We start from the raw sequence: 25,413 nt of genomic DNA on the forward strand, positions 1-25,413 counted from the left end.
TGGTAGAAGTGGACAGTACAAAATGTGTCAGGGTCTCTAAGCTGTCTCCCCATAGAATCATAGAATCATAGAATGGTTAGGGTTGGAAAGGACCTCAAGATCATCTAGTTCCAACACCCCTGCCATGGACAGGGACACCTCTCACTAAACCACCCAACACAAGGCTTCATCCAACCTGGCCTTGAACACTGCCAGGGATGGAGCACTCACAACCCCCCTGGGCAACCCATTCCAGTGTTTCACCACCCCAACAGGAAAGAATTTCCTCCTTATATCCAATCTAAACTTCCCCTGTTTAAGTTTTAACCCGTTACCCCTTGTCCTGTCACTACAGTCCTTGACCAAGAGTCCCTCCCCAGCATCCCTATAGTCCACCTTCAGATACTGGAAGGCTGCTATGAGGTCTCCACGCAGCCTTCTCTTCTCCAGGCTGAACAGCCCCAACTTCCTCAGCCTGTCTTCATACGGGAGGTGCTCCAGTCCCCTGATCATCCTCGTGGCCCTCCTCTGGACTTGTTCTAGCAGTTCCTTGTCCCTTTTATGTTGAGGACACCAGAACTGCACACAATACTCCAGGTGAGGTCTCACAAGAGCAGAGTAGAGGGGCAGGATCACCTCCTTCGACCTGCTGGTCACACTCCTTTTGATGCAGCCCAGGAAAATATTTTTTTTATACATGTATGTGTTCCATGGGAATATTTTCACTACTGTTTATACAAGTTTCAGTATATTTCAGTCTGTGCCACGGTTCCTTTGCATCCTAGGTACCACTTCATATCCTGTAAACTCAACTTTCTTTGCTGCTATTTAAAACTGCCTACGTTGAAAACAAACAAACAAAAATGCACACTTTACTTTTTTACATGCGTCTTTTCTTTCTGGCATATCCGCATGCCAGTTTTCCTCAACTGGCTGAACAATTTCTTTTGATTAAAATCCCCCTGTTTATATATGCTAGTGGCAGAAATGCAGCATATGTTGGTTATTTTCATGCATCTGAAACCTTTTTGAGTCTTTCCAAATTACAGATCTTTAGTTCATAGAAGGAAAATTTACTTTTCATATCTGGGTGCAGAACCTTTAAATCGTAAAGATGTGAAAACGCTGTGCAGTTCTAAGTCAATTGCCTATCAAAATTCTACTATATCGTTCTAACAATTAAATTCAAAAAATGTTCTCAAGCAAATAAGATGTTTTCCATGAAAACATGTTGATTTACATTAATAAAGTTGTTATCCTTTCATACTTCACTGATTGAATCTTTCATATATATCTCAGTACAGATGCCAAGCTAACTGATATAAAGTTACTTGAGCTTCACAGCAGAATACTTTTGAACTGTTCAAAGTCTGGGCATTTTAAATAACACATTTGGAGTCCCCCAACAAGCTACATAAATGTCAGAATGGGACTGTACATATTTTCTTCTTCAATAAGTTATTAGGTTCACTTTTTCTTTTTGTCTATCAAGCCATCTGTGTGTTGGAGAAATTAGTTCCAAATGTGTGTAATTTAAAATCCATCATTTTTCACAATGTGTGCAATCAGACTTGAATTATTTAGAAATTATCAATGCAAGCTGTCTCACTTAACCCTTTGAAGGGAAAGAACATGAAAGGAGTAAAAAGGATATCCAATCAGTGCATTAAGTAAGGGAAATCAAGGTACAAGAGGTCCTGGTGACAAAACTCTGACCTCACCTCATTGCCAAGACCAAAATGCCCAGGTCACAGAGACATGCAGATAAGCTCACAAAGAAACCACTGTTATTTGCCATGTGGCTGATAATTATTAACTTGTACCACTCTTTCTAAGCCTTGGCTTTCATAGATCCCAAGTACCTGCGCACCTTTCCCTCCTACATAAGCTGAAAAAAGAACAAAAAGTACCTAAAAAAGAGCTATTTTAGACTGGTTCCCCCCCCCCCCCCCCCAAACAGCCATAAAAACAAAGATGTAATGCATTTCAGCAGCACAAGTAACAAGACAGGTCCTCCCAGTCAACATCACTGTAAACTACAAACTCCTTAGGGCTGTTTTGTTGGTGTTTTTTTTTAAGGTGTGGAAGGTGAACAAAATTTCACAGATGGGGAAAAGAAAAACCAAGCCAATATGCTTTGCATATCTTGTCCATACTCAAAGGAACACAGCTTTAAATACATTTACTTAAAAGGCTGAATTAAAATAAAGTAAAACTTGTACACACTTTGCTAGCATTTCCTAGCTTAAAAGACAAAGAGAAGGGAGCAAGGTCCAAGAGTAAGAACACTGGTAGGGAATTCAGGAAACAGTGGTTCATTTCCGTGAGCCTCCTGGATGCCTCATTCATCACCACTTCAAGCAAATATTTCAGAAGGGCTCTCATGAAAGCACAAGCATCACTGATTGTGAACAAGATTTCAGAAGAACAAACTGTAGTAACACCAAAATAGAGTCTAAACCTCAACTGTATATCTGATGCTTTACAATGGTGTAGCACACTTTCAAATGATATAAAGTGCAATCTTGTGTACAGACAGGGCCCTAGGTATTATTAGCTGCACTTGTGTGCAGACCTTATGGAATTTTAGCAGCGTTTATTTCACAGCAAATCATCAAAAGCAGTATGTGCTGCTTGTATAAGCACGAGATACTTATTCTAAGAAAATGTCAATCTCTAACCTTGGTTTTGATATGTCCTAAGATGAGTCATATTCCTTCTATAACATTGATTGTGATAAAGTTTGCCTGCACTATTTCCAAAATTAAATCTTGGGTGTTTGTTTTGTTCGGTTTTTTCATTTGTTTGGTTGGTTTTGGGATTTAGTTTTTTAAGAATTTGTTCCAACATATTTCCCACTCAAATGTCTTAAAATCATACAAAGTATCCTCCTATGAAGCCTCAGAATACCTCAGTGAGATATTATTTTCACGTTTTTCACAGCAACAAACATGTTCCAAGAAGGTAAACCAAACACTTAGCAACACATAATTTGGCGTATCAGGAAGAACTCTAATTCTAGCAAACTAGAAACCTGTGATTAGCTCTCTAATCTCTAATGTACCTAATGTTTTGACCTTGCTAATCAACAACTCACAGATTTGTAGTACCTGGAATATTACAAGGTTACATACACAGAAGTGTAAAATCTGCAGACTTTTAAGGTATCTTACCAATAATATTAAACTATCCTGTGCTACATTTAAAGGACAATGTAACATAATGGCTCAATATCCATCTGGAGACCAGTAACGAGTGGTGTCCTTCAGGAATCAGTGTTGGGACTGGTCTTGTTTAACATCTTCATCGCTGACATGGACAGTGGGATTGAGTGCGCCCTCAGCAAGTTTGCTGATGACACCAAGCTGTGTGGTTCAGTTGATACGCTGGAGGGAAGGGATGCCATCCAGAGGGACCTTGACACGCTTGTGAGGTGGGCTGATGCCAACCTTATGAAGTTCAACCACGACAAGTGCAGGGTCCTACACCTGGGTTGGAGCAATCCCAGGCACAGCTACAGATTGGGCAAAGAAGAGATTCAGAGCGACCCTGCAGAGAAGGACTTGGGGGTGTTGGTTGATGAGAAAATGAACATGAGCTGGCTTCAGTGTGTGCTCGCAGCCCAGAAAGCCAACCGTATCCTGGGCTGCATCAAAAGGAGCGTGACCAGCAGGTCGAAGGAGGTGATCCTGCCCCTCTACTCTGCTCTTGTGAGACCTCACCTGGGGTATTGTGTGCAGTTCTGGTGTCTTCAACATAAAAAGGACATGGAACTGTTGGAACAAGTCCAGAGGAGGGCCACGAGGATGATCAGGGGACTGGAGCACCTCCCGTATGAAGACAGGCTGAGGAAGTTGGGGCTGTTCAGCCTGGAGAAGAGAAGGCTGCGTGGAGACCTCATAGCAGCCTTCCAGTACCTGAAGGGGGCCTATAGGGATGCTGGGGAGGGACTCTTTGTCAGGGACTGTAGTGACAGGACAAGGGGTAACGGGTTAAAACTTAAAGGGGGGAAGTTTAGATTGGATATAAGAGGAAATTCTTTCCTGTTAGGGTGGTGAGGCACTGGAATGGGTTGCCCAGGGAGCTTGTGAGTGCTCCATCCCTGGCGGTGTTCAAGGCCAGATTGGATGAAGCCTTGGATGGGATGGTTTAGTGTGAGGTGTCCCTGCCCATGGCAGGGGGGTTGGAACTAGATGATCTTGAGGTCCTTTCCAACCCTAACTATTCTATGATTCTATAAAAATCCCAAAAAGGTCTTAATGAGTAGAGGATTAAAAATTTTGACCTAAAAAGCTACAAAAAGTAAGGCTGCTTCGATATGTAAATATCACTTAAGAATTTAACAAGAGAGTATTTTAATTGTGCCGCACAACATCTATTCAGGTTTTGTGAATTTAATCCAACAGAATTAAATTTCAGCAACTCAGTGAAGTGTACACTTGCCAAACTAAAATATGTTGATGTTGAATTTCCCTGTCCATGGCAGGGGGGTTGGAACTAGATGATCTTGAGGTCCTTTCCAACCCTAACTATTCTATGATTCTATGATTCATTTGCACTACTGTGTTGATTATATTGCTTATTGTACCACATTTCTGGTTTGTGTCTTACCTTCAGACATACCCTAAATTTGTATTTTGAGCAGTCTAACCTGGGGGTCACCATAAGTACTGCTGGACTAGACTCTGCTATTACCAAATTTTCCCAGAACTCCTTAGACAGGAGGATGCTAATAAAAATACAACCTACATATTCCCCTGCCTCGCCAGTACTTATTATTCACTGAAGTACATTCCTGCATTATGTTTTTAGATGTATCAAATGTAGTAATGATGCAGCTGGCACGTTAGTAGCTGCCCCATGGTTGAGTTTAACCCTGAGTGTGAACAGCAAAGTATACATGAGGGAAGCTTGTATTTACATGCACAAACATCTCTAATGCTAATTAGGGAGAATACTGGATGAGGGTGTAATTCCTTTGGTACAATATTTTTTATTCTACATTTCACCACTGCAGCTGGGGCACCTTCACAATCACTTGCTAAATATTTTCCTTTAATGAGTTTTCTTAGGTGAGAAATATATTCCCTCTATAAAATTTCTTCCCAGAATTCTCTGATAACAAAATTTACTCTCTCCTATGCCAATACATGGAGAAATATTATTCATTGCATATATCTATTTCTTTGCTTCTGACAAGACAGCTGTCCTGTGCAAATGAAAGATTGATCTGTAGCTTTCCTTGTTTAATTAGCACTGGCTGAGCTGTAGCTCTATGAACCATGCTGGGATCCTCAGTACAGGTTAATTTGTCTTTCCTCTTTCTCATGCATGCTTTCTTAAGTTGCAGGGAGGAAGGCATTTGTGAAAATAAGATGTGAGCAGCAGACCTCTTGGTTTCATTTTTAATACTAAAGTCTAGTTTACACAGTTGACAGGTGGGGCTAAAGTTTTACCATTTCACGGCTTGTGCAGCTGTGGGTAGCTACAAAACAACAGCCCTTAACCTCATCTTACACCACCGTTAATAAAACATCTAGCATATTCTCTCAAAGGAGGAACATTTTAATGTACGGGAAACTCTCTCCAGAACTCTAGCAGCTATACTGAACTATGTATAAAAATAACTATGCATCTGATTGTCTTAAATCTTTTAAATAATATGCTCTCAATAATTAGTTTTATTTCTCCAACAATTTTGAGTTTCTCTGAAAATTTATAAATTCAGAAGAAGCCAAGGAGCAGGCTGTGAAACAACAACCAAATATGCTGCTAGCACCACTTGTTCTTCCCTAAAAGAGTTAAAAAACAGACAAAAACAATACATAGGTTTCTACAAACAAGAGCTCTTCTCTTTTTCACTTACTCAGCAGAGAGATGGATGGTAATGTCATATATTCCTGTCTAGCTACTTAAAACATCAGCTCTGCAATGAGAATTATATTGTCTCTTACTAACGTTATTTCACAGCCTCTGCAAAAGTAAGCTTTGAGGATGTTTGTGAAATGGAACTAAACTCTGTTTTTACACCTTCCTTGATATACATGCTTTTTGCTGAGCAAAATCTATTCTTTTTTTTTTTAAAGTTGGATTCCAAATTAAATAACATTCCAACCTTGTAATTTGTGAAGGACAGAGTACACACTACATATTGTCTCCAGTCACATGTACTATAGTTGTTGATACTGACCATACCATAGTTGTTTATACTTATATCATGGGAAACATACTGGCCATCAGTTGAAAGGAAAAGAAATATAGTGACAAAGAACAGCACTCCTTTATCCCTCCCCAACCCCATGAAAAAAACCCCAACACAACACTGAACTTAAACCTACCAACTTCTTATGGTTTTCATTGACTACAATGAATTAGCTGTTTCTGATCCTCAGCTAGCAGTAATGGTGCTTGGGATGAGTGCTTTCCAGAAACACAGGCGAGCTTTGCATTGAAGATTCTGAGACATTTTCCTGCTTTTCTCAGATGTAGACTGTTTCACGTAAGTTGCTCCACTCAGGCTACTGTACTACAGTAATGATTATTTCTGCCTCTTTTACCATTACGGCACTAATAACAGCTGCTAATGTTGGTCTTGGTTCAATCACTTCTGTCTGCCATTGAAAAAGAAAAAATAAAATTTCCTTTCTTATCGTCACTTTTCTCCCCACCATCCTGCTTTTGCACTCAAACTCTACATAATTAAAAAGCTACCAATTCTGGATCAGGCGTTCAATAAAATGTATATTTTCTTCAATAAGTCCACTAACACCATCAGGAGTACATACAGTAAATCATGTTTTTTAGATTCTGTGACTGGATTCACTTCACCTAAGTTCAACATTTAAACCTATACTAGTCACCACTAAAGAGTGATTTATTCTAGCTACTTCAGATACCAATCTCAACTTGAAGCAGTTAAAATAGCTAACTAAACTGACTAGCTTGTACATGAACAGAGCCCAAATGATGTGACAAGTTTGTCACAACGAAAAAGAGGGTTTACTGCAGTTGATGTCTAATTACATCAGATTGTCACCCAAAAAAATGTTAATACCCCAACATTAGCATTTGACAAAAATTATTTCCACTTCCACTCCCCCAGCATTTAATGGTCTCAAATTAATTTGATTTTTTTAATGTTCTGATGTGGGGAAAAAAAAGGCAATTTTTTTATATTAATTTCTTTCACATTTCAGGTAGGTGATGGAGATATGCACACACTTGTACTGGAAACTGACAAAGGTCCACAGAAAAAATCAAAAAACAACAGGCAGGTTTGCTGCTAGCTCTGTGTGCAGCAGGGTTAGGGAAGCTCACAGAGGGTTTATTTCCACCTGTGTCACAGCACTGTGTAAGCCCAGGTTCTGCCTGGAGGGTCAGTGGGGAATGCTTTCACTTTCGTGAATTAAAAATTATGATCCTGTGGCTCACTCTTAAGACAACAAAAATATCTCAAGTCAAATAATTTCAAATTCTTAAAACAGCATTTCTTTTCATTTTTTAAATTGTTCAATATTTGGAGGGAGAAGTTAAATCTAGGCCAGGATTTTTAAGTGATATGAATACAATGTGATTTAAGCATTTCAGTTACTTACCACACTATTTAGCAGTAAAACATAACCTAGTTTTTGATGTAACTGTCTTCTTGTTACTCTGCAAAACCCTCTTTGAAAATAGGATTCTCCAACCCCTATCTCCACAACTCTCCAGCACTAGTCCACATGGCCAAATATTCCATCTTTTTTCTTGCTCAAATCAACTCAAATATCGTACAGGAACAAGGAAGTGAAAGTATTTTCAGATAATGCGTATAGTTGTGAATTCATTTATCATGTGGTGTTGCTTGCTTGGTTATGGTAATAACAAGCCTTTTTCATTTAAATAGCGTAATTAATTATTATAATTTATAGCAACTCTTATGCTTCAGTTCTCCTGCAAAAAGAAATGCCTTCTTGGTTCACAGAGGTTACGAAAGATAAGACCACAGGAAAAGGATATTAGTATGTATTTGGTACTGGCAACACATCAGCACACAGTCTGGAAGACAATCCATTGTATAATATCTGCACAGATTTCAGTGGAAAAGTTAAATGAAATAGCCCACCCCACCTCTTCTAGCATGTCCAAACTGCAGTGGGTACATAAGATAAGAAATACTCTCTGACTACTGAACATAATAAGTTTTCAAAAGAAATTTGAGACCACTTACGGCAGGGCAGTCTCTAATTCTGTGCATATCCAATAGACTATAAAACCAGAAATTAACTTTTCTCATCAAGAATGTGGATTCCTCATAATTTACACACACACACTTGCAGCTATTATCAAATAATGTAAGTAGTCCAACTGCTACTATCCAATCATTTATGCTCGAAGCTGTGTGGCATTTATATTGTGCAATCAATCCAAGATGCTTACATATAGATAATTGAATTCAAAATCAGTGACAAAAGGAAGACACGTTTAGATTAATTCTCACTGGATAAAACCCCAGACATCTTATTAATTTATGAATCCACTGTCAAAAAAGGCGTTGTAATGTTATGTACATTTGGGGTCTAAAATATTTTACCAGAACAACAGTGCACATCTTCCTGTGCTTGGCAGTAAACCAATTCCAGTGACTTAGGCAGAAACAAAATAACTCCGATATTGCAAGTTGCAAAGTGGTACATCCTCCAGGTAGTGGTATTAGTCCTTGAGGTTACTGCAGTGAGAAAATTTCACAGTTGATTCTTCCAGGCTTTCTAGAGAACCAAATGCCGAAGAGGAAAGCGTGTGGGGAGAACAGGGTTTCTTGAACCCACAAGTGTTTGTGATTTTGTTTTCCATGTTTAACACAGGTTAAACCCAAACACGCTAAGAGAGGTAAAGGGAAATCCCAGAGGAGCTAAAAACCCATTACAATATGAGCCACAGTGTTTATTATGCAGAAGACTGAGCTTTAATTCCCTTGTCTTCAAGACTGAGACTGGGAGGTTCATTTAAATTCCAGTATCATACAATCTAGATGAGAGAGAGGAAAAAAAACCCCACAACAGTAGGTCTATCTTCTTCCTCCACTTTGTTTTCCATACAATAAAGATAAATTGGATGAAAGAGGACTAAGTCTCTTGACCAATGGTTAGTGGCATCCTCAGGGTTAAAAAAAAGAAGTTTCAAACCCTTGGCCCAATCAGGCAGAAACAACTGCTTAGAAAAATATTTTCTGGGACATCCACTAGACATGTTCATATAGGATCTACTTTATATTTTTCAATTTCATGCATTCTCTTCCCTTTGACAATTTGCTTGTAACAATAAGATGAGAAGTTGCACCGACAGTGGAGAGTTGTGGCTGGATAATCAAAGTAAAAATGCACAGATCAAAAAGCCAAACTCCAGTGATAATTTAGCCTCTTGGGAGGATGCAGAGTAACCTTATGCCATGAGACAACCTTTGGTAGCAACTTTATCTCAAGCTCCTCCTGAGGACGCTGCCAAATTTTGAATCAGTCTGACAGATGCGGAGAGGTCTCAGAGACCTTTGGTACAGGGAAAAGCAGATGCTGGATTTCTCAGCTGCAGTTGAAATAGACCCAAGTAAGTACCTCTGGTTGGGAAAAAAGTGGGTAGGCTGCTGCTATGAAGCGTGCCATCTATCAGGAGCCAAGCCACACACAAGCACTACGCAGTTAAGCAAATGCCCATTTGAACCTAACAAGCCTACTGTACACTTCACTAGTACTGTCAATCCAGAAGCTTTCAAAAATGAAAATGGAGATTCTGCAAGTCTCCCAGTATTTACAGCAACCACATCTGTTTTCCTCTTGGAAGCAGCAGTCACAGCTGTGGGCTTTAACACCTACAGTCTCACTATTTCAATTTCACAGTCAGTGCAAGTAGTGTTCCTCTTGTAGACACGAAAGTGCTAAGTCTTTGCACAGACATAACACACAGGCCCAGGCCTGGAGTTCCAGAGAGGCAGAAAATGCAGGAATCTTAAATTCTGTTCTGGGGGTTGGGTTTGCTTTGTTCTGGCTTGGTTTGCAGATTATTCAATGCAGAGTATTTTTTAAGAGTTTGCTGATGTCCATAGCATCCTTTTCAAATCTTTTCAAGGCAGCCACCTGGCTAGAAGTTAGGGGCTGTTGCTTTTCTAGCAGGTCTTCAGAAGCAGCATGGCAGATCTGAAGATCTATATTACACACACAATATCAAGACATAAGCAAGCTCATATAGTTATTCTTAACTGGGAAATATATCTCAAAGTAATGCAGTTGACATTGAAATCACTGAAGAGGGTGCAAGGAGTTAGAATATTCAGGTAAAACCAGTGTAGCCTGTGAAATGAGAACATTTTAAATAGAAAACAAGCAGGAAAATAATTAAGTTCACAGGTAATAGTAATGAATGGCAGTATGTCTTCTTAAAGTATAACTCTTCCCTAAACAATAAAAGTACAAGATCAGTCTTACCCTGTGTAATGAAACTAGACGAAAGAAAATAATGTCGGAAGTCCTAAACTTTGGAGCTCAGCAGCAAAATGCTGTGAAAATGGCTGAGAAACTTCTCATCCAAAATTTCCAGAATTTCTTCTAAAAAGTGGGTTTAAAGGGTGGGCTAGGGAACGGGGAAAAAAAATACAAGCAATAAAAACAAAATCATGGCAGCCACGTAACAATAAAAGAGCCTTCTGGGGTTTCTCATCTCAGTCTGCTCCACAGAAATAGACAAATTGTATATGCAAAGACCAAAGAGTTTTTTTTGCCAGTAGCCTACCACCCGTAGATTTGAATTTCTTTGGTAGTTGGGTTTTTTTTTTTACTTCACATTACCAGTCTTCTAGCCACATATGAAAGAACACAAAAATAGGGTTCTGTATGCAATGCTGTTTTGCCTTGCAAAGCTCTTCCCTATAGCTGTATCACCTGTCCATGTTAGCAGAAGGTAAACATAATAATCCCTTTGCATTGTTATTAAATCAGCAGATAAACCTGTAGCAAATATCTAGAGCCAGCAGATAAACCTGTAGCAAATCTAGAGCAGAGTGGCTAAAGAAAAGGGAAGAAACATCTATTCAAGAAATGTAGAAAATATACAATTAAATTTACTAGAACCGTTTCCAGTTCATTAGCAATTTTGGCCTGGTACAAACCGTTCCTGTTTAGTTTAGTACAAACTAAAGAAGAGTAAAAAGTCCTACTATTTAATTCTGCATCTGAGTAGTTGTTCTCCTCATCTGACTTGCATCTCTTTTTCTGTGTTTATTTCAGATAACTCAGCTGTGTGCTTTAGTGGTCATTTTTATCAGCAGCACTAGTTTACTGTACCCACTGCAGGTAGCTTATGTAATTTATGTTTTTAATTTTTCTGCAAAGCACCTGGCACAATGATGAGAGGCTACGTTTAAAATTACCTCCATAAATAAACAAATAACACTATTAGCACATAACAGATTGTGCTTATCAAACTGTAAACATGGTAGGTTCAGAAAGTTCAGTGGCAGTGTGACTACCAATGCACCAGAAAAACATATATTCATTTTCTAATAGGTCTAACAGACCCTAAACTGTTGCATAACACAGTAATAATCTCACAAATTTCTAGGAAGAATTTAAGATTCTCATTTTCTTCTTTACCTTGTATCAGTAGCTTTGCCTTCGCAGCATGCTTGCACTAGACCCAAAAGTGTAGAAGTTACATACAGCTGAAAGCCACCTACCACAACTCTGCCCAGCACAATTAGCAGTAGGAATAAAGTACCAGACAGGTTGAGAAATATGTGCCCAGACATAAAACCTTCTGAAAGCTGTTCTCTGCCAAGTGATACCCAGGATCCTGGACTTCTCAGCCCCAGATCCATGAGTCAGTGCAAGTCTCAAACAATTTGAGCACCCACTCAGAGCACCGAGAGAAGGGCATGTTCCAGGGGAGTACTTGCTATCATACATACTCTCTTTCAGAGAGAGGACACCAAGCTAGCAGGGACCTTAGATATGCAACATGCTGCAGCCATTATTATGAGCTGCTGGGAGTCTGACAGCAGTGGTTTTGACCACCTCATTTGCCCGCCCTGATGCCTGCCAAAAACTACCCATCTTTGTCACAGCTGGCACCAAGTGTTTGTGAGTGTCTCCTCTGTTTCAGCTCCACATTCAACATCTGGATTTAAAAGGACTGTCAGCAGCCCAAGTCTGATGGCTCCAGTACCAAGGGTGAATCTGCAGAAGAGGCATGGAAGGATGCTAGAGGAGAGTAGTAGAGCTCAACCAAAGGTGCTAGAGCATAATTTGTGGCTTGACTCATCTTGTGGCTCCCTTAAAAGCTGTCTTCAAAGCATTGCCATATAAGAATGAATGAAAGATACATCTGCTGGCCTCTGTGCAAATTTTGCTGGTTTTTCTTTTCCTTATAGAAAGTGGCACTAATCTGTATGCTACACAGAACAAATCACCAGGGTGATTTCTTTCGCTGTGGTTGTAAAGATAAGTTTAGCAACATTTATATTTTGCTGTGATTGGACCTTCCCACAGAGCTGCCATTCACAAATTTGAAATGACTCACAATGTTTTGCAGCTTAGTAATTATATTCTAAGTTACCAAGTTCATACACGCTCTTTTTCTAGCAACCCACGTGTGCTTGAGAGAAATTACTTCTAACATGCTTAATTTTAAAGTCTTCATTTTACACACTGTATGTAATCAAACTTCTTATTAAACACTGCCAAGCAATCTGTCTCATTTAAAATGAGCTGCTAGAGGAGGTAAAGGTCCATTAAGCTGTTAATTGCACACTATAACTCTGATTTCTTGAAAAGTTATGCTGAATATAGTTTCCCAAATGCTTAATTCCACATTTACCTAATTCTACTGCCATAGCTACTACACTGGTCAAGTATATGATAACAAATCAATACAGCCATTTCAGCAAAATTCTCCCATGTAGAAAGAGGATTTAATCTCTATTTCTCTTGTTTGAGTTTGATATGGGGAATTTCACTGTACAGGTAAAAAACACGATTTTGCTAATGTAGAAATACAAGTACACCCTAAAGGCAAAGTGCTTCTGCTACAGTAATGGCTTAAGTGATTTGAGAGCTCAAATTCATTGCAAGTAAACCTCAATTAGATTTGAAAATGAAAGTCAAGGAAGTGACATAGAAAATGTGATATGCCACTGTTTTTAAATTACTTATAATGGAGGTCAAAAAATACCTGAGGCTGTGAAAATAAAACTGAGATGACTCCAAAGCATTTAAACCCCATACAAACATTTTCAAAAAGATTGCAACCTCCTATATATAGTTCTGAAATGGGTTGAATGTGGTCGTTTTATGAGAAACTCACCATCAAAACATTTAAATTTGACTATACTGAACTCAAGAAACATCAACACTTTTTACAGACCAGCTAATTACCTAGACCTTCCCTCAGATCATGTATCCTTGCTAAGTAAAATTGTACTTTCATTCTTAAATGACTTTATATCCATCTTGGCTTAGTTTGTAGTAACTTGAGTCATATGATAATGTAATTAGGGAGAGCAGAAAAAGATGAAGCATATATTAATTTCTCTCAAAAAGGAAAACATAACTCAAAGCATAGTATAACATGAACATTAAAAGTTACTTTTTCCTTTTTCTCCTCTTTGCAATAAGCTCTGCAGATCTCTTCGCAACACTGAGAATGAAGTAATTAGCACTGGTATGTGTAAATTTATTACATCCATCCCTGGCATCTTTGTCGGGGGAATATCCTCTAAGCTTCATGACCTGTCCACAGGAGTATCTTCAGCTACCTGTCTTTCCAGTGTTTTGTCAAACCCATGCAGTTTAAAAATGGCAGGTACCCTTCCCAACAAGAATTTATGGTCAATCCCTCCCACTTTGGAAGGCCTCCGATGGCTTTGAGTTGCCAGGAGTGCCTTCCTGGTGCACATAGAAATCATAGAATGCTTTGGGTTGGAAATAACCTTAAGATCATCTAGTTCCAACCTCCCTGCCATGGGCAGGGACACCTTCCACTAGGCCAGACATATTCATCATATTGTCCACAGGGAATAACTACAACCAACAGCCCCTCAGCAGAAACACCAGAATCCAGATGATTTAGCCCTTTCATTGATACTCGTGATTGACTGTATCTTCATTGATACATAGTTTTCAGCTCTGACTTTCATGGGCCACAACCACGAAAAATGTTATATTCACTCCTTTTCACACAATAGAATAAACACCCGAAGAAATCAAAAGGACCCCAAATCTACAAAAGAAAACACCATGAATATTATGTTAAGTACAAACAGCTTTGAAACATATCAGCACTATCTTTCAAATTACATTAGTTGTTCAGGGCCTGAGACCTCAGATTAAGAGAATTAAATTTCCAAAACTCAGTGAAGTGTGTGGTTATTTAATTAAAACCAGGCAGAATTTCATTTGCTCTTCATTGTTAAGAATACCACCTATGATATCACATTTTGGCAGTATAGCTTAACTCCAATTTATACTAAAAGCATACTTCATCAAACTCATTCTGAAGTTCATTACAAATGCTAAATACCAGTACTATTTGTTATAGCAATCTCATCCCATTTGGATGTTTAAATAGGCAAACATGGTCAGATATACTTGGAGCAGTCATTAATGCTTTACATATTTTCAGTGGAGTCTTTTGTATTTGACCTGCTATGTATCCTTGATTTTAAATTTTCACAGGTATAGTTCAAAGTGTTGAAAAAGTACAGAATTTTGTTGCTTGTATCTGTGCCTACAAAGTGCATTACACTACTTTATTTTCCTTACAAATGAAGCAGCATATTATACTCATTAGTAGACTACGTTCCACACAGCAAAGATTTCTCACTGACTGACAGAAATTTACCCTTTAGCACTGTCTTCAGATGATGCATATGGCTCAGGTTGTACCCTGTAAGGCTGCCACACGGTAAAACTTTCTCCCACCTGAAGAAGAAAGCGGGAGACCTGAAGAGAAGTAACAGCATCCCATTTACTGAGATAACTATCAAGACAGCCGGAAAGAGCTACTGGAAAGCTTGGGGGGAGGCCTGCCTCTTCCGAACAGCTATATCTGCCAAGTAGGAGGGAGGAGAGGCACTGCTCCTACCTGCTTTGGCTCAGGCATGTTTGGTTACCTGACCTATATCATGGCTGTTCAGGCTTCCTCCTTAGATAAGGCAACCTGTTGCTGACAAATTTACAAAGTCCTTTCAATCTACTATGGTAACATGTTTAACTCATCACAAATAAACATAGGCAAAGTTTATGCTGCAGTCATGGACAATCGTGCAGAAATTATCCACTCATAGCACACTATTCACACAGGAGGAACATGACTAAGAAGAGTTAGGAGGTCCGTTTTGACCCAGGCTCCATCACTGCCTTCACATGCTGTCTCAGCCACACTTCAGAGGTCTGTAGTTTCACACTCAAGTTTGAAAGCATGGTAATACCCGAAGAGCTAAAAAGGCAGATTGTAAAACAGTTACTGGAAATGTGTTGTTACATGATTTCAGATAAAAATAAAGTGATCAGAATCATTCCTAAATATCTTTTGCAGGGGAGGAAACATTTCCCAAGTATGTTACTAAGAAAATCACATTATACTGTGTGTATGATACTAACAGAATTCACATTCAGCATTTTTGCATAATTAAAATTAAATATATGGGGCCCATTGTTCTGTCCTTGGAAGACCAGATAGGTACTTTCCAATAAGCTTGTACAAGAGGACTACTGGATTTGCAGTGTATCAGTGCGGGACTAAATGGTTTCCAGCCCTGAAAGGCTAGCAGAGCAGCTGTTGTCTAGCAGAATATTTTGGATTTGGATTCTAGTTTTCACTTCCCACAAGAAGATAAATCTGCGTGAAATAAAAAAAAAATACCTTCAGCTTTTACAGATTTACAGCAAGATTGTAAGCATCTTCAAACAAGCTCTTATTGTCTGGCAGATCTCATTCTCCTGCTGCAAGGAACTTGAATGGACAGCAAGTGAAATTTTTCTTAGCAGGGCAAAATTAACTAGGATTATGCCTTGCACCAATAATGCACAGTGCTTCCTTTATTAGCACAAAAGCCTCAGCATTATATTCAAGAGGTCAGTTTAAGTATTGTTCATCATCTTTCGTCTTTTGGTGGTTTGGTTTCTTTAGCTTCCTCTAAGACAACACTGTTTTCATACACAGTCTACTCATGAGTCAGAAAAATCTGGTCTGTGAGCAGAGACAGATTTTCCAAGAAATAATTCCTATCTCTAGAAACTCTTTACTGTGTAACCAGTATTATGGAAAAAAAAAAAAAAAAAAAACAAATCCAAACCTAGTGAAATACTAAAAACCTTTAAAAAAGGCAAAGAAAGACAAACTAAAATAAATGGTAAGAGCATAGCTGAGAAAAGCCTGTGTTGAAAAGCTATTCTGAATGCTATTGACTGTGAACACTGGATTCACTACAAGCCTAGGGAGTTTTCATAAAATCCAAAATTTACACATCTTACTACTCTAAACAGTCTCACCATCCAGCAGATTGCAATAAATTCTAAAGTATTCTTACATGTTCTTGAACTGGCACTCAATAATACGAATGATGCAATTTTCTTCTTCCTTGATGCATAGCAAATATACTAATAAAATCTAGCAAATTAAACCTGGATTCACTAGATGTTTTTAACCTTAATATAAAGGAGATACTTCTGTTCAAAATGTTGCTTCATTTATCTTTCATATTCCTGTATATTACCATGATTTATGCTGCTTCTTAGGCACCCTTAATTTCAAGGACATGTTTGCCTACAACTGTTTTTTGTCTACAATACTTTTTGTCTTCTCCTAGAACCCAGAATACTTGATCAGGCCACACCTACATTTAATGAATCATTTATTCTGTTTCAATTATCATAGCCTTGATTGAATTGCTGTAGGACTTACTTCAACAATCCCATTCTATTTTGACTACACATTTTTGAAAGATGAAGGCAATCCAGAACAAGCCGAGAGACAGGGTCAATGAGATTGGGATGGGGGATGAGAGTACACCTTGGAAGTAGAAGCTACAGGAGCTTATTTTGTTCAACCTATGAAAACAGGTGAATGGGACAGGCCTCCTCTACATAAATGCATCAGAAGGTGATATAGGTAGAAAAGACCACAAAAGCCTATATGCAATGAAGATTTCGGATGCAGAAACAAAAGAACAATGACTTTGCAGGATCCAGTGGAAGAGAGAGTTTTCTAGCCCTCCCGGTGGCAAAAGATCACCAATAGTAGAGGAAAAGTACCCTGTAATAGCAGGAAATGAGTCTCAATCTCAGTGCATTTCCATACTCTTGAACCATATTAACCCAGATATATTTATGACCTGGCTGTCCTGAAACCTCCTAAAATCCTTACTGGGACTTCACACTCTCATCTCCTTCCTCTCGGGCTAAGCTGGCTGGTTTGCAGCACATCATTACCCTTTGGCAGTCACCGCCCATTCTTCACTCCCTGTTGTCAGTTTCTTTCGCTCAGCACTGCTGGTGCAGTACTCCCCCTGGCTCCAGTCCCTTTGGTTAACATATAACCTGGGCAGCTGCCTTGCTTTTTGCCACAGAAAGGTTCAAATTTTCAGCAGGGCAGCAATAACCTAGGTTACAAGCCATTACATGTTTAATGAACATGGCTAGCTGGCATCTTCCTGTGGCCAAGTGGATTTTCAGTGCTGAGGGGAGACAAAAAGGTAACCACCACTAATAGATGTGGAATATTAACTGAGACTTGCAGCAAGACAAAAGGTTGCAAAGGGCAGCAAAACAGAAAAAAATCCAGCAGCATTAGGACTACAACATCTAGCATGGATACCATAAATAGCCTGTTCATTAGAGAAAGAGAGACCTGAAGGTGTGTGCCATTGTCTGGAAAAGTAAATGTGTTTTCTCTCTCTGCAAGAAGACTGGATGAGCTACACATACTCTACAACAACACATAAAAGCCAATGGCATTATCAGAGATGAGAAGGCATCCACAGCTACACTTGATGTAATAGGGACAGAGATAATTCTCAGGCGACATCACAACTAAAAGGAAAGAAAATGCAATGAAATCACTCAAACACTGCAGAGTCATCTTCCCCCAGGGTTACTACTATTTGCAGTTCTTATCTGCTTCTGGAAAAATAACTGAAGTTCCTGAACACATCACTAAATTCAGGAGGTTAGAAGTTAACCAGTAGTTTAGAAATATATATATATATATATTTCAAAATGTAAATAGTATTCCATGAACTAGCTAGCTCCTGTTCATAATGATAAAAAATACAATCAACACTAATAGCTATTCACTTAGGTGGACTTTAGACTAAAACCATTTCAGTGGCTACCTCTGTTTAAAGTGCTAAAAATCAAGACGGGGTCATGAAGTGTAACAAAAACAGTACCAAAAAGCTGAGGAAACAGAACAGTAAGTAGTCAGAATTTACATGCTTTTGGATGGGGAAAAGACTCACAGTGCAAATAATGATCCTTTAAGGACTCAAGTTTGCTGGTTAAAACTGCAGCAAGGTGGACTGCAGGCAGCAAGTATAAGGATTTGTGCAAAAAGATCTGCCTTTTAGTAGAAGTGACATCAGAAATTTCAGATTCATTAAGACACGGATGCCACCCTTTGAAATGCTGTAATGTCTCTTCAACAGTTTAATTATAACAACAAATATTCAGACTGCTTTATAAGTGAAATGAGTAAGACTCAAGATAGAGTTCAATACTGGATTTGCTAACTTCACAGAAAGATTCTTAAAGACTTCTTTAATAGGTGCAGTAATAAATTATCTCTGTGCTTCTAAAAACATGGATGAATCAGTCTTCCTCAGGGTTATGATGGTAAATATAAAATGCAATAGTCTTAGGTTAAACTTTCATCTGTCATGCAATTCTCGGTAGAAGGTTACTGAGTAAGTTTCAGATGGTGCAGCAAAACAAAAGGTGTCTGAAGTCTTAAAAAAAAATAGAGAAAAAAACCAACTGAATTCTGTACAACACACATAACTCAGGATGGAATTCAAAATTTCTTGACTTGAACAAATAAAGCACCTCTTCAACACTGTATAACTATGCTGAGAAACAGAAGCACATTGTAGTCAAAACAAAGTTGTCAAGCACAAACAGGTGCACACAGGGGATGGCAGAAATTATTTTTGTGCTAAATATTCCAGCTTATTTAGAATGTAAGTAATCATTTAGGCCAGTAATGAAGTTGTCAGATTCCCCTGGAGTTGGCTAGCATTCCAAAGAGCTAAACAGGACTATGTGTCTACTCACTAAACAGCTCGGGCAACAAGTGCTCCCAGAAAAGTCACAGACCAGTGTCTCACTATACTGTTTCTTAGGAAGTAACTGCAAATCCAGAAGAGGGAGAAACACTGCATTTCTTCTACAAGTATTATACAGCCTTGTGAGGCAAAAAATCCTCCATATAAACCCTGAAAGAGACAAAGATATGAAGAGAAGGGAAAAGAAGAATTTGCATTGGGGAAATGTCACTACTTCTGTCAATGTATTTTGCTCCAATTGGAATAGCTCATTCATCACCTTAGGTGCCCTCTCCCAGCCTTCCCCGCAGACATAGAGGGCATCAGGTCCTTGCCAAAAGAGCAGCTGAGGAGGCAGCAATGCTATGTGCACTTAAAAAATATGAGCTAAGATGGTGGCCTAAATCCAAGTAAGCCTGCACCACTCTCCCTATTCTGAATGCTATTTAGAGAGCAATGGCACAGCAAGATTGCTTTTAAACTTATTCTCCATTGCTTCTTTGTCACAGCCACATTATAAAAGCAGATTCCTGAGGTTTTTTCCTGAGTTGGGAAGGAAAATAATTAAAGGTTGTATTCACTGTTTTTCAGAACTCTTTGCAAAACACCCTCTAACCACCCATACAAATTAAACTCAGAATTGCCCAGAAGCATTTAATCCTTTGTGATTATAAAGTAGCAATCCTGACCTCCGGATTTTAATTTATTTTACTGAAATATTTATTTCTTTCATTAAATGGAGCATTCCAGATTTGGCTTTCTTTGCAACAGAGATTACTCAAAGAGCATGACCATGATACACAAGTGTTATTTATTGCAGTCTCTTCAGGCAAACTGCAAAGGTATAAAGCTGACTACTGGAAGAGTAACAGTATTAACAAATTCCTTTCTAAAGCTTCAGTTTATCATGTTAATGAGTTTAGTAAAACAGAAACAAAAGCCCAAGAGTAAAGTTCAAAAATAAAACAGACTGGTTTCATTGGTCCTTAAACCAGTCTCCTAATTAATTAAAAAAATAACACTACCTGTTACCCTGTCCAGAAGCTTTTTACTGCCTTGCATAGGATTGCAAAGAATAAACCCACCTAAATGAATGGGTTGACTCCTTGAAACAACTGTCCATAAAATGGAGACATTTGTCTTCATTTTAAGTTTACTATTCACCTGACTAGTTTTTTTCTTTTACTGCTAAGAAGGAGACAAAAAAAAAAAAAGGGTTCCTGCAGCTGCAGAACAGGACAGGTGTGACCAAGTAGAAAACAAGAAGCACCCGCACCAAAAACAATTCTCTGTTGCTATGCAGTGCATAACAGAGCATGGAGTTGGGATATCAGCCAGCTCGCTGTGGGCACACTGGGATTGTTTCATTGCACACCTACATAAAACCGTTTCATAAACCATGAGGAAAAAGACTATCCCTCTTGCCTATCATCAAGCTCTTCCAAAAAAGCAATCCATTATTCAGAATTATCCTCTAATGATTCTCCCATGTGCCATGTACGGAATAAGCCACCACCCTTGTGAGCACTGACTCTTTTTGCTAGGCTTCACTGACTGTGGTATTTCAGACTTGCCCTGCTGAGCAGTAGGATAGGAAAAGCATCATTTGTAAATGGTACTGTAAAACAAGAATGCAAAAGGGATGAACCATCCCAGTTTTGAAGCAAGGTTTTAGAGTTGATAGGTACCATTAAGGAGGACAGGATGCAGCACTCAGATGTCACTCATCTGTATGGTTTCCCGTTGATGACCTTTGCAAAGGACAAATCAATACTAAGCAGATACTGTATCTACTATTTCTTCCTGTGTAGGAAAGGTCAACCAATTTTCATGTATGTTCCAGTTCTAACGTTACTATTTTCAGACGCAGAACTGCTTAAACTTGGGAATAAAAGAAAATAAAATCTTATCTTGTGCATAGCACTGTTTCAGAACATGTTATAATAAAAAAAAAAAAATTAGACTTGGAATGGAAACTTATTTCATAAGCAATGTAGGATTCTTACAGAAGAAATGTAAAGCTTTACCCTGCTATCATGAAATGTTCTCTACAAATACAAAGTAAATTAAACTGCAAACAGCATTTATAAGACTGCTTCCTTAGCAAAATCCAGTACCACCTATGTGTTTTACCACAGAAGCAAATACTTTTCAAAATACTAAACCATTTACATTCATTTTGTATATGCTCACTGCACCTTTTTTCATTTGTATGCACAGGGTACAGAGATTATTATCCTCTTACAGTTCACTTAGATGGTATATTTTGACAGAGGCCTTTATAGAAATACGTGTTTCAGTTCCATATTTAAACTTGATCCCATTTAGGTCGATGCCAAATCCTTTTAGCTTCAGTGCGAAAATTCTATAATATTCTATGATACATATCGCCACAGTCTAGATGACTGGCCGCGAAATCTTAGCTGAAATTTTGTGGGTTCTTTTTTAATGTATATTTGAATTCCCAAAGTATGCTTACATTTAGCATATCACAGTACCTAAAAGTTCGAGGATGGACATTAAAACTCTATTAAAGTCAACAAAACTGTGTTTAAATGAAAACTGTCCTCTTGTATGTCTTAAACACACCACAAACATAAAACAACACTAAAACTTCAGTCTGGCTCTGGTTAGAAGACAGTGCTACACAATTTGATATTGTAAAATCTACAAGGACAAAGTTTTAAAATATTCAGAAAGCTAGTATTTTAAAATGCTTCCATATGGGAAAAGGGTTATTTAACACTCAGTGTAAAGAATTCTTGAGTTGCATTATCGGCAGCATCATAAGGAGATACTGCACTTATGTTCTTTAGCTATATGGAAGTGAAGCAATAGCATTTCCATACATCTGTAAGCAAAGTCATAAAAAGGATCTATAAACTTTTGGTGCATAAATTTTATATTTTTTAGTAAGGTTTACTACAGTTCTTGCTTCATCTTCTCAGAATCATTCATGCTTAAGCAGAGATACACACAATATTAAAAATGTCTCTGTAGTTCATTACAAATAAAGAGAAGCAATGTTTTTAAGAATAAAATAGTTATTTTATTGTACTTCAGCTGGTCAAGAGGTAAGATGCTTTGACTATTGTAATTTCGTAAGTGGTAGAAAACGTCCATTGACTCAGATATATAATTACTTATGTTGTTTTCTTGCAAATCCATGTTCTAAGAGTCAATTCTGTCTACCAAGCCAATGTTAAGGCAAAACCAAATCATACAGCTTTGTACTGTGGAACAGTGTACACTGCCAGACTAGTAAAGTCTATTCTGATGCTGCTATCACCAATATTGACTAATATAAATCAGAAATTAAGCTTTGTGTTTGTTTTTAATTAGTTGCTTGTGTCATCTCATCAGAAAATCAAATTAATTTTTATTTAAAAAAAAAAAAAAACATATTATGTTGGAGTCAAACACTGGAAAAAGCCATACTTCTGGCTACAGCCATGTGCCAGAAGCAGATTTATATGCAAGCTATTTGTTTTAAGATTTCTGAAACTAGCCACTAAATTATTCTTTCACTAAGGAAATCCAGTCTACGCACTGTGATGCAGGACAGATATGTCTGTCTCTCTCTCTTGCCGTATTGCTTATTTTGATTAGCTGCAACAGCATGGAAATAGAGATTTTTAATATACTTTCATTGCCTTTTAGGTAGCTGACTTAATGACTAGTTTTGGGGCATTTTCTTCCTGAATTTTTATGAGTATGATTTTTTGATGACTATGGTTTTAATTTTTTTATTGAGGAATAATGACTGAATTTCTATAGGGATAGATGACAAATTTTTTAATGTGCAATACTAAAGGTGTTCATTTGGATGCAGGGGGCTTTTCTCCCTAAAAAGAAAAAAAAAACAACAACCAACCAACCAAAAAAAAAAAAAAACCCAACAAAACACCTCTTGTTTGATTCTTATCATCTTACATCCTTCTCTTATAGAAGTCTTAATCTTTTCTAGAGCAGGATCCAAAATGAAACAAGCTGAAAATGTCAGCCCTTTTAGAGTAATCTGTTACATGGTGAAAGTCTATTTCCTTACTCCCTAAAAATGAAGAACACAGAGTACAATAGTAATTATTCTAGAAACAGCTACACTTTCTGCTGTGCTTTCATAAGAAGAACGATGAAATGGCAACACTGAAATATCACTGAGAGTAAATGGAAACCAGAATGCTAACGTTGCACGTGAGCACACAGGTAGGCTCAGGAGACTCTGCAGGGTTGCAAGGATTGCTGTACCTGACTATAAGTGCCTGCTTTTGGAAACAGCTATTCCTTATAGATAGTCTCATTTCATGTGGCCCTACATTAATAGGTTGTCAGCCTGCAAAGCATATTGAGAGGGTTGCAGAAGAAGCAAAAATAAATAGTTCTCCAGAAAATTGGAAGGGGGTGGAGGTGGGAAGGTGAAAACAGGTTATAGCCAGCAGCATCTTCCAGCTAGAAATCTCGGGGTTTTTTCACATCCTCATAAAAATGTAGTCAGATAAAAAGCAGCAGAAAGGTGTACGACAGATTTTCTTCATTACAGCGATGAACATTACAATGCTATAGTTCCATCACTACTGATTTGAATTCTGTAATGTGTTTTGGAGAAATCTTTGCTTTTAAGAAAGTTGATAAAACAAATAAGAATCCACGACACTTCTTTTCTTGCACAAAGAGTGACATTAAAAGCAGGCAAACAAACTAAAATCATACATGTCCTTCAATAAAGACATATTTTATAAAATAGCAATTTAGTTAAAACAACCCCCTAAAACCAATAACAAAGTACCTAACTTGTATATTTCTTCATGGTGTCTAATGGAAGAAGGGTACTTTCAGCATACTCTATCCCAGACTTTCAGGGGAATACCTTATTTAGAGGTTCAGTTCACCCGCTTGCAAAACACAGAAGACCCAGCACTCAATTTTACTTTCTCTTTTTCTTTTTTCTCTTAAAAATCACACTAAAATTACATTAACAGGTATTCTATTACACCAGCAGAAGTACCTGCTGTTAAACAACGTACACATTTGCATAAGCTTTTTATAAATTCTCACAAGCTGTTATAACCTATTTAATTTCATCTGAATTTTAACTATGCCCTTGTATTTCGTTCCACCTTACTATCTTACCATACCATCTTACTAATAATCACTTTTGAGATTGCAACTTCTATATCTTAATTAAAACCATAGACTTATATTACAGCACTAATTTAACTCCACAACTTTGAGAACTGGGGCATCTGGGAGAAAAAGAACTGACTGTCCAACACTTGATTGTACAAGTACCTTGTGCTTAATAAGTGAGGTGTTTTCTTTAGATGTGATAGATGACCCTCAGAAAAAGACATCTCATTAAAGTCATCAAAACAGCACAGGCTAATCAAAAAGAAAACTATGAAGAGCATCGTGCAACATCTGAAAGAAAGATTATTCTACCTGTATCGGACATGCTCGATTGTGTCATACGTCAGCTTGCTGCTGATATTCTGACTATGAGGGTTGCCTAGGAGACAACAGAGATATAGAAGTTAATCATTAATCACATTTTTGCTATTAATTTTTTCTTTCATGAAAGTATTACACCAAGCCAGCCTGAAAAGATGACAAAGAAAGATTTAACATATACTTCACAGCAATGCCCTGAAGCTGCTTTGAGTGGTTAGTCAAGAGAGGGGACATAACAGAAGAAAGCAATTATGACAGACCTTGAATCTTCAGCTACTAATACTTAGATATTTCCCTTAAAAACACCCCAACACAATCGCGTATGCACAAACGTACAAGGAAAAAATACAGACAGAATGCACATTCATAAATATATTTGCACACTAGCTAAGAAGCAATTTAGAAGAGACAGCATCTGGAGATAATAGACATTCATGTTTGGACACCAGGATTAACCCTGGTGTTTTTAGTGTCTGAAATTTAAATAGCTCATGAAAATACAAGTTTTATTGCAAAATTAGTAGCCACTTTAGCACAGCTCAGCACAAGCACGTATTAGTAATTAAGACAGCACGTAAGAACAGCATGAATTTATCTTCTTGAGCAGAAAAGATTACAGCAATATCGACACAGGCACAGCACACTTTACTATTAGTAAATGCTCAAAGAACATGCCTAAAAAGTTTGGAAAGAGAACAAGA

The 25,413-nt window shown here is 38.0% G+C and overlaps 1 protein-coding gene across 2 annotated transcripts in view; it reads right to left on the reverse strand.

Moving 5' to 3' along the window:
• Positions 1-25,413, reverse strand: part of MOCOS (molybdenum cofactor sulfurase) — a 218,864-nt gene that overhangs the window by 162,824 nt on the left and 30,627 nt on the right. For both annotated transcript variants that reach the window (XM_065667756.1, XM_065667755.1), the window contains exon 3: positions 24,704-24,770. In XM_065667756.1, the coding sequence (XP_065523828.1) occupies positions 24,704-24,770 (67 nt within the window). The remainder of the gene's footprint in view (positions 1-24,703; positions 24,771-25,413) is intronic.

This window comes from Lathamus discolor, chromosome 2 (genome assembly GCF_037157495.1).
Source record: "Lathamus discolor isolate bLatDis1 chromosome 2, bLatDis1.hap1, whole genome shotgun sequence".
Lineage (NCBI taxonomy): Eukaryota > Metazoa > Chordata > Aves > Psittaciformes > Psittacidae > Lathamus > Lathamus discolor.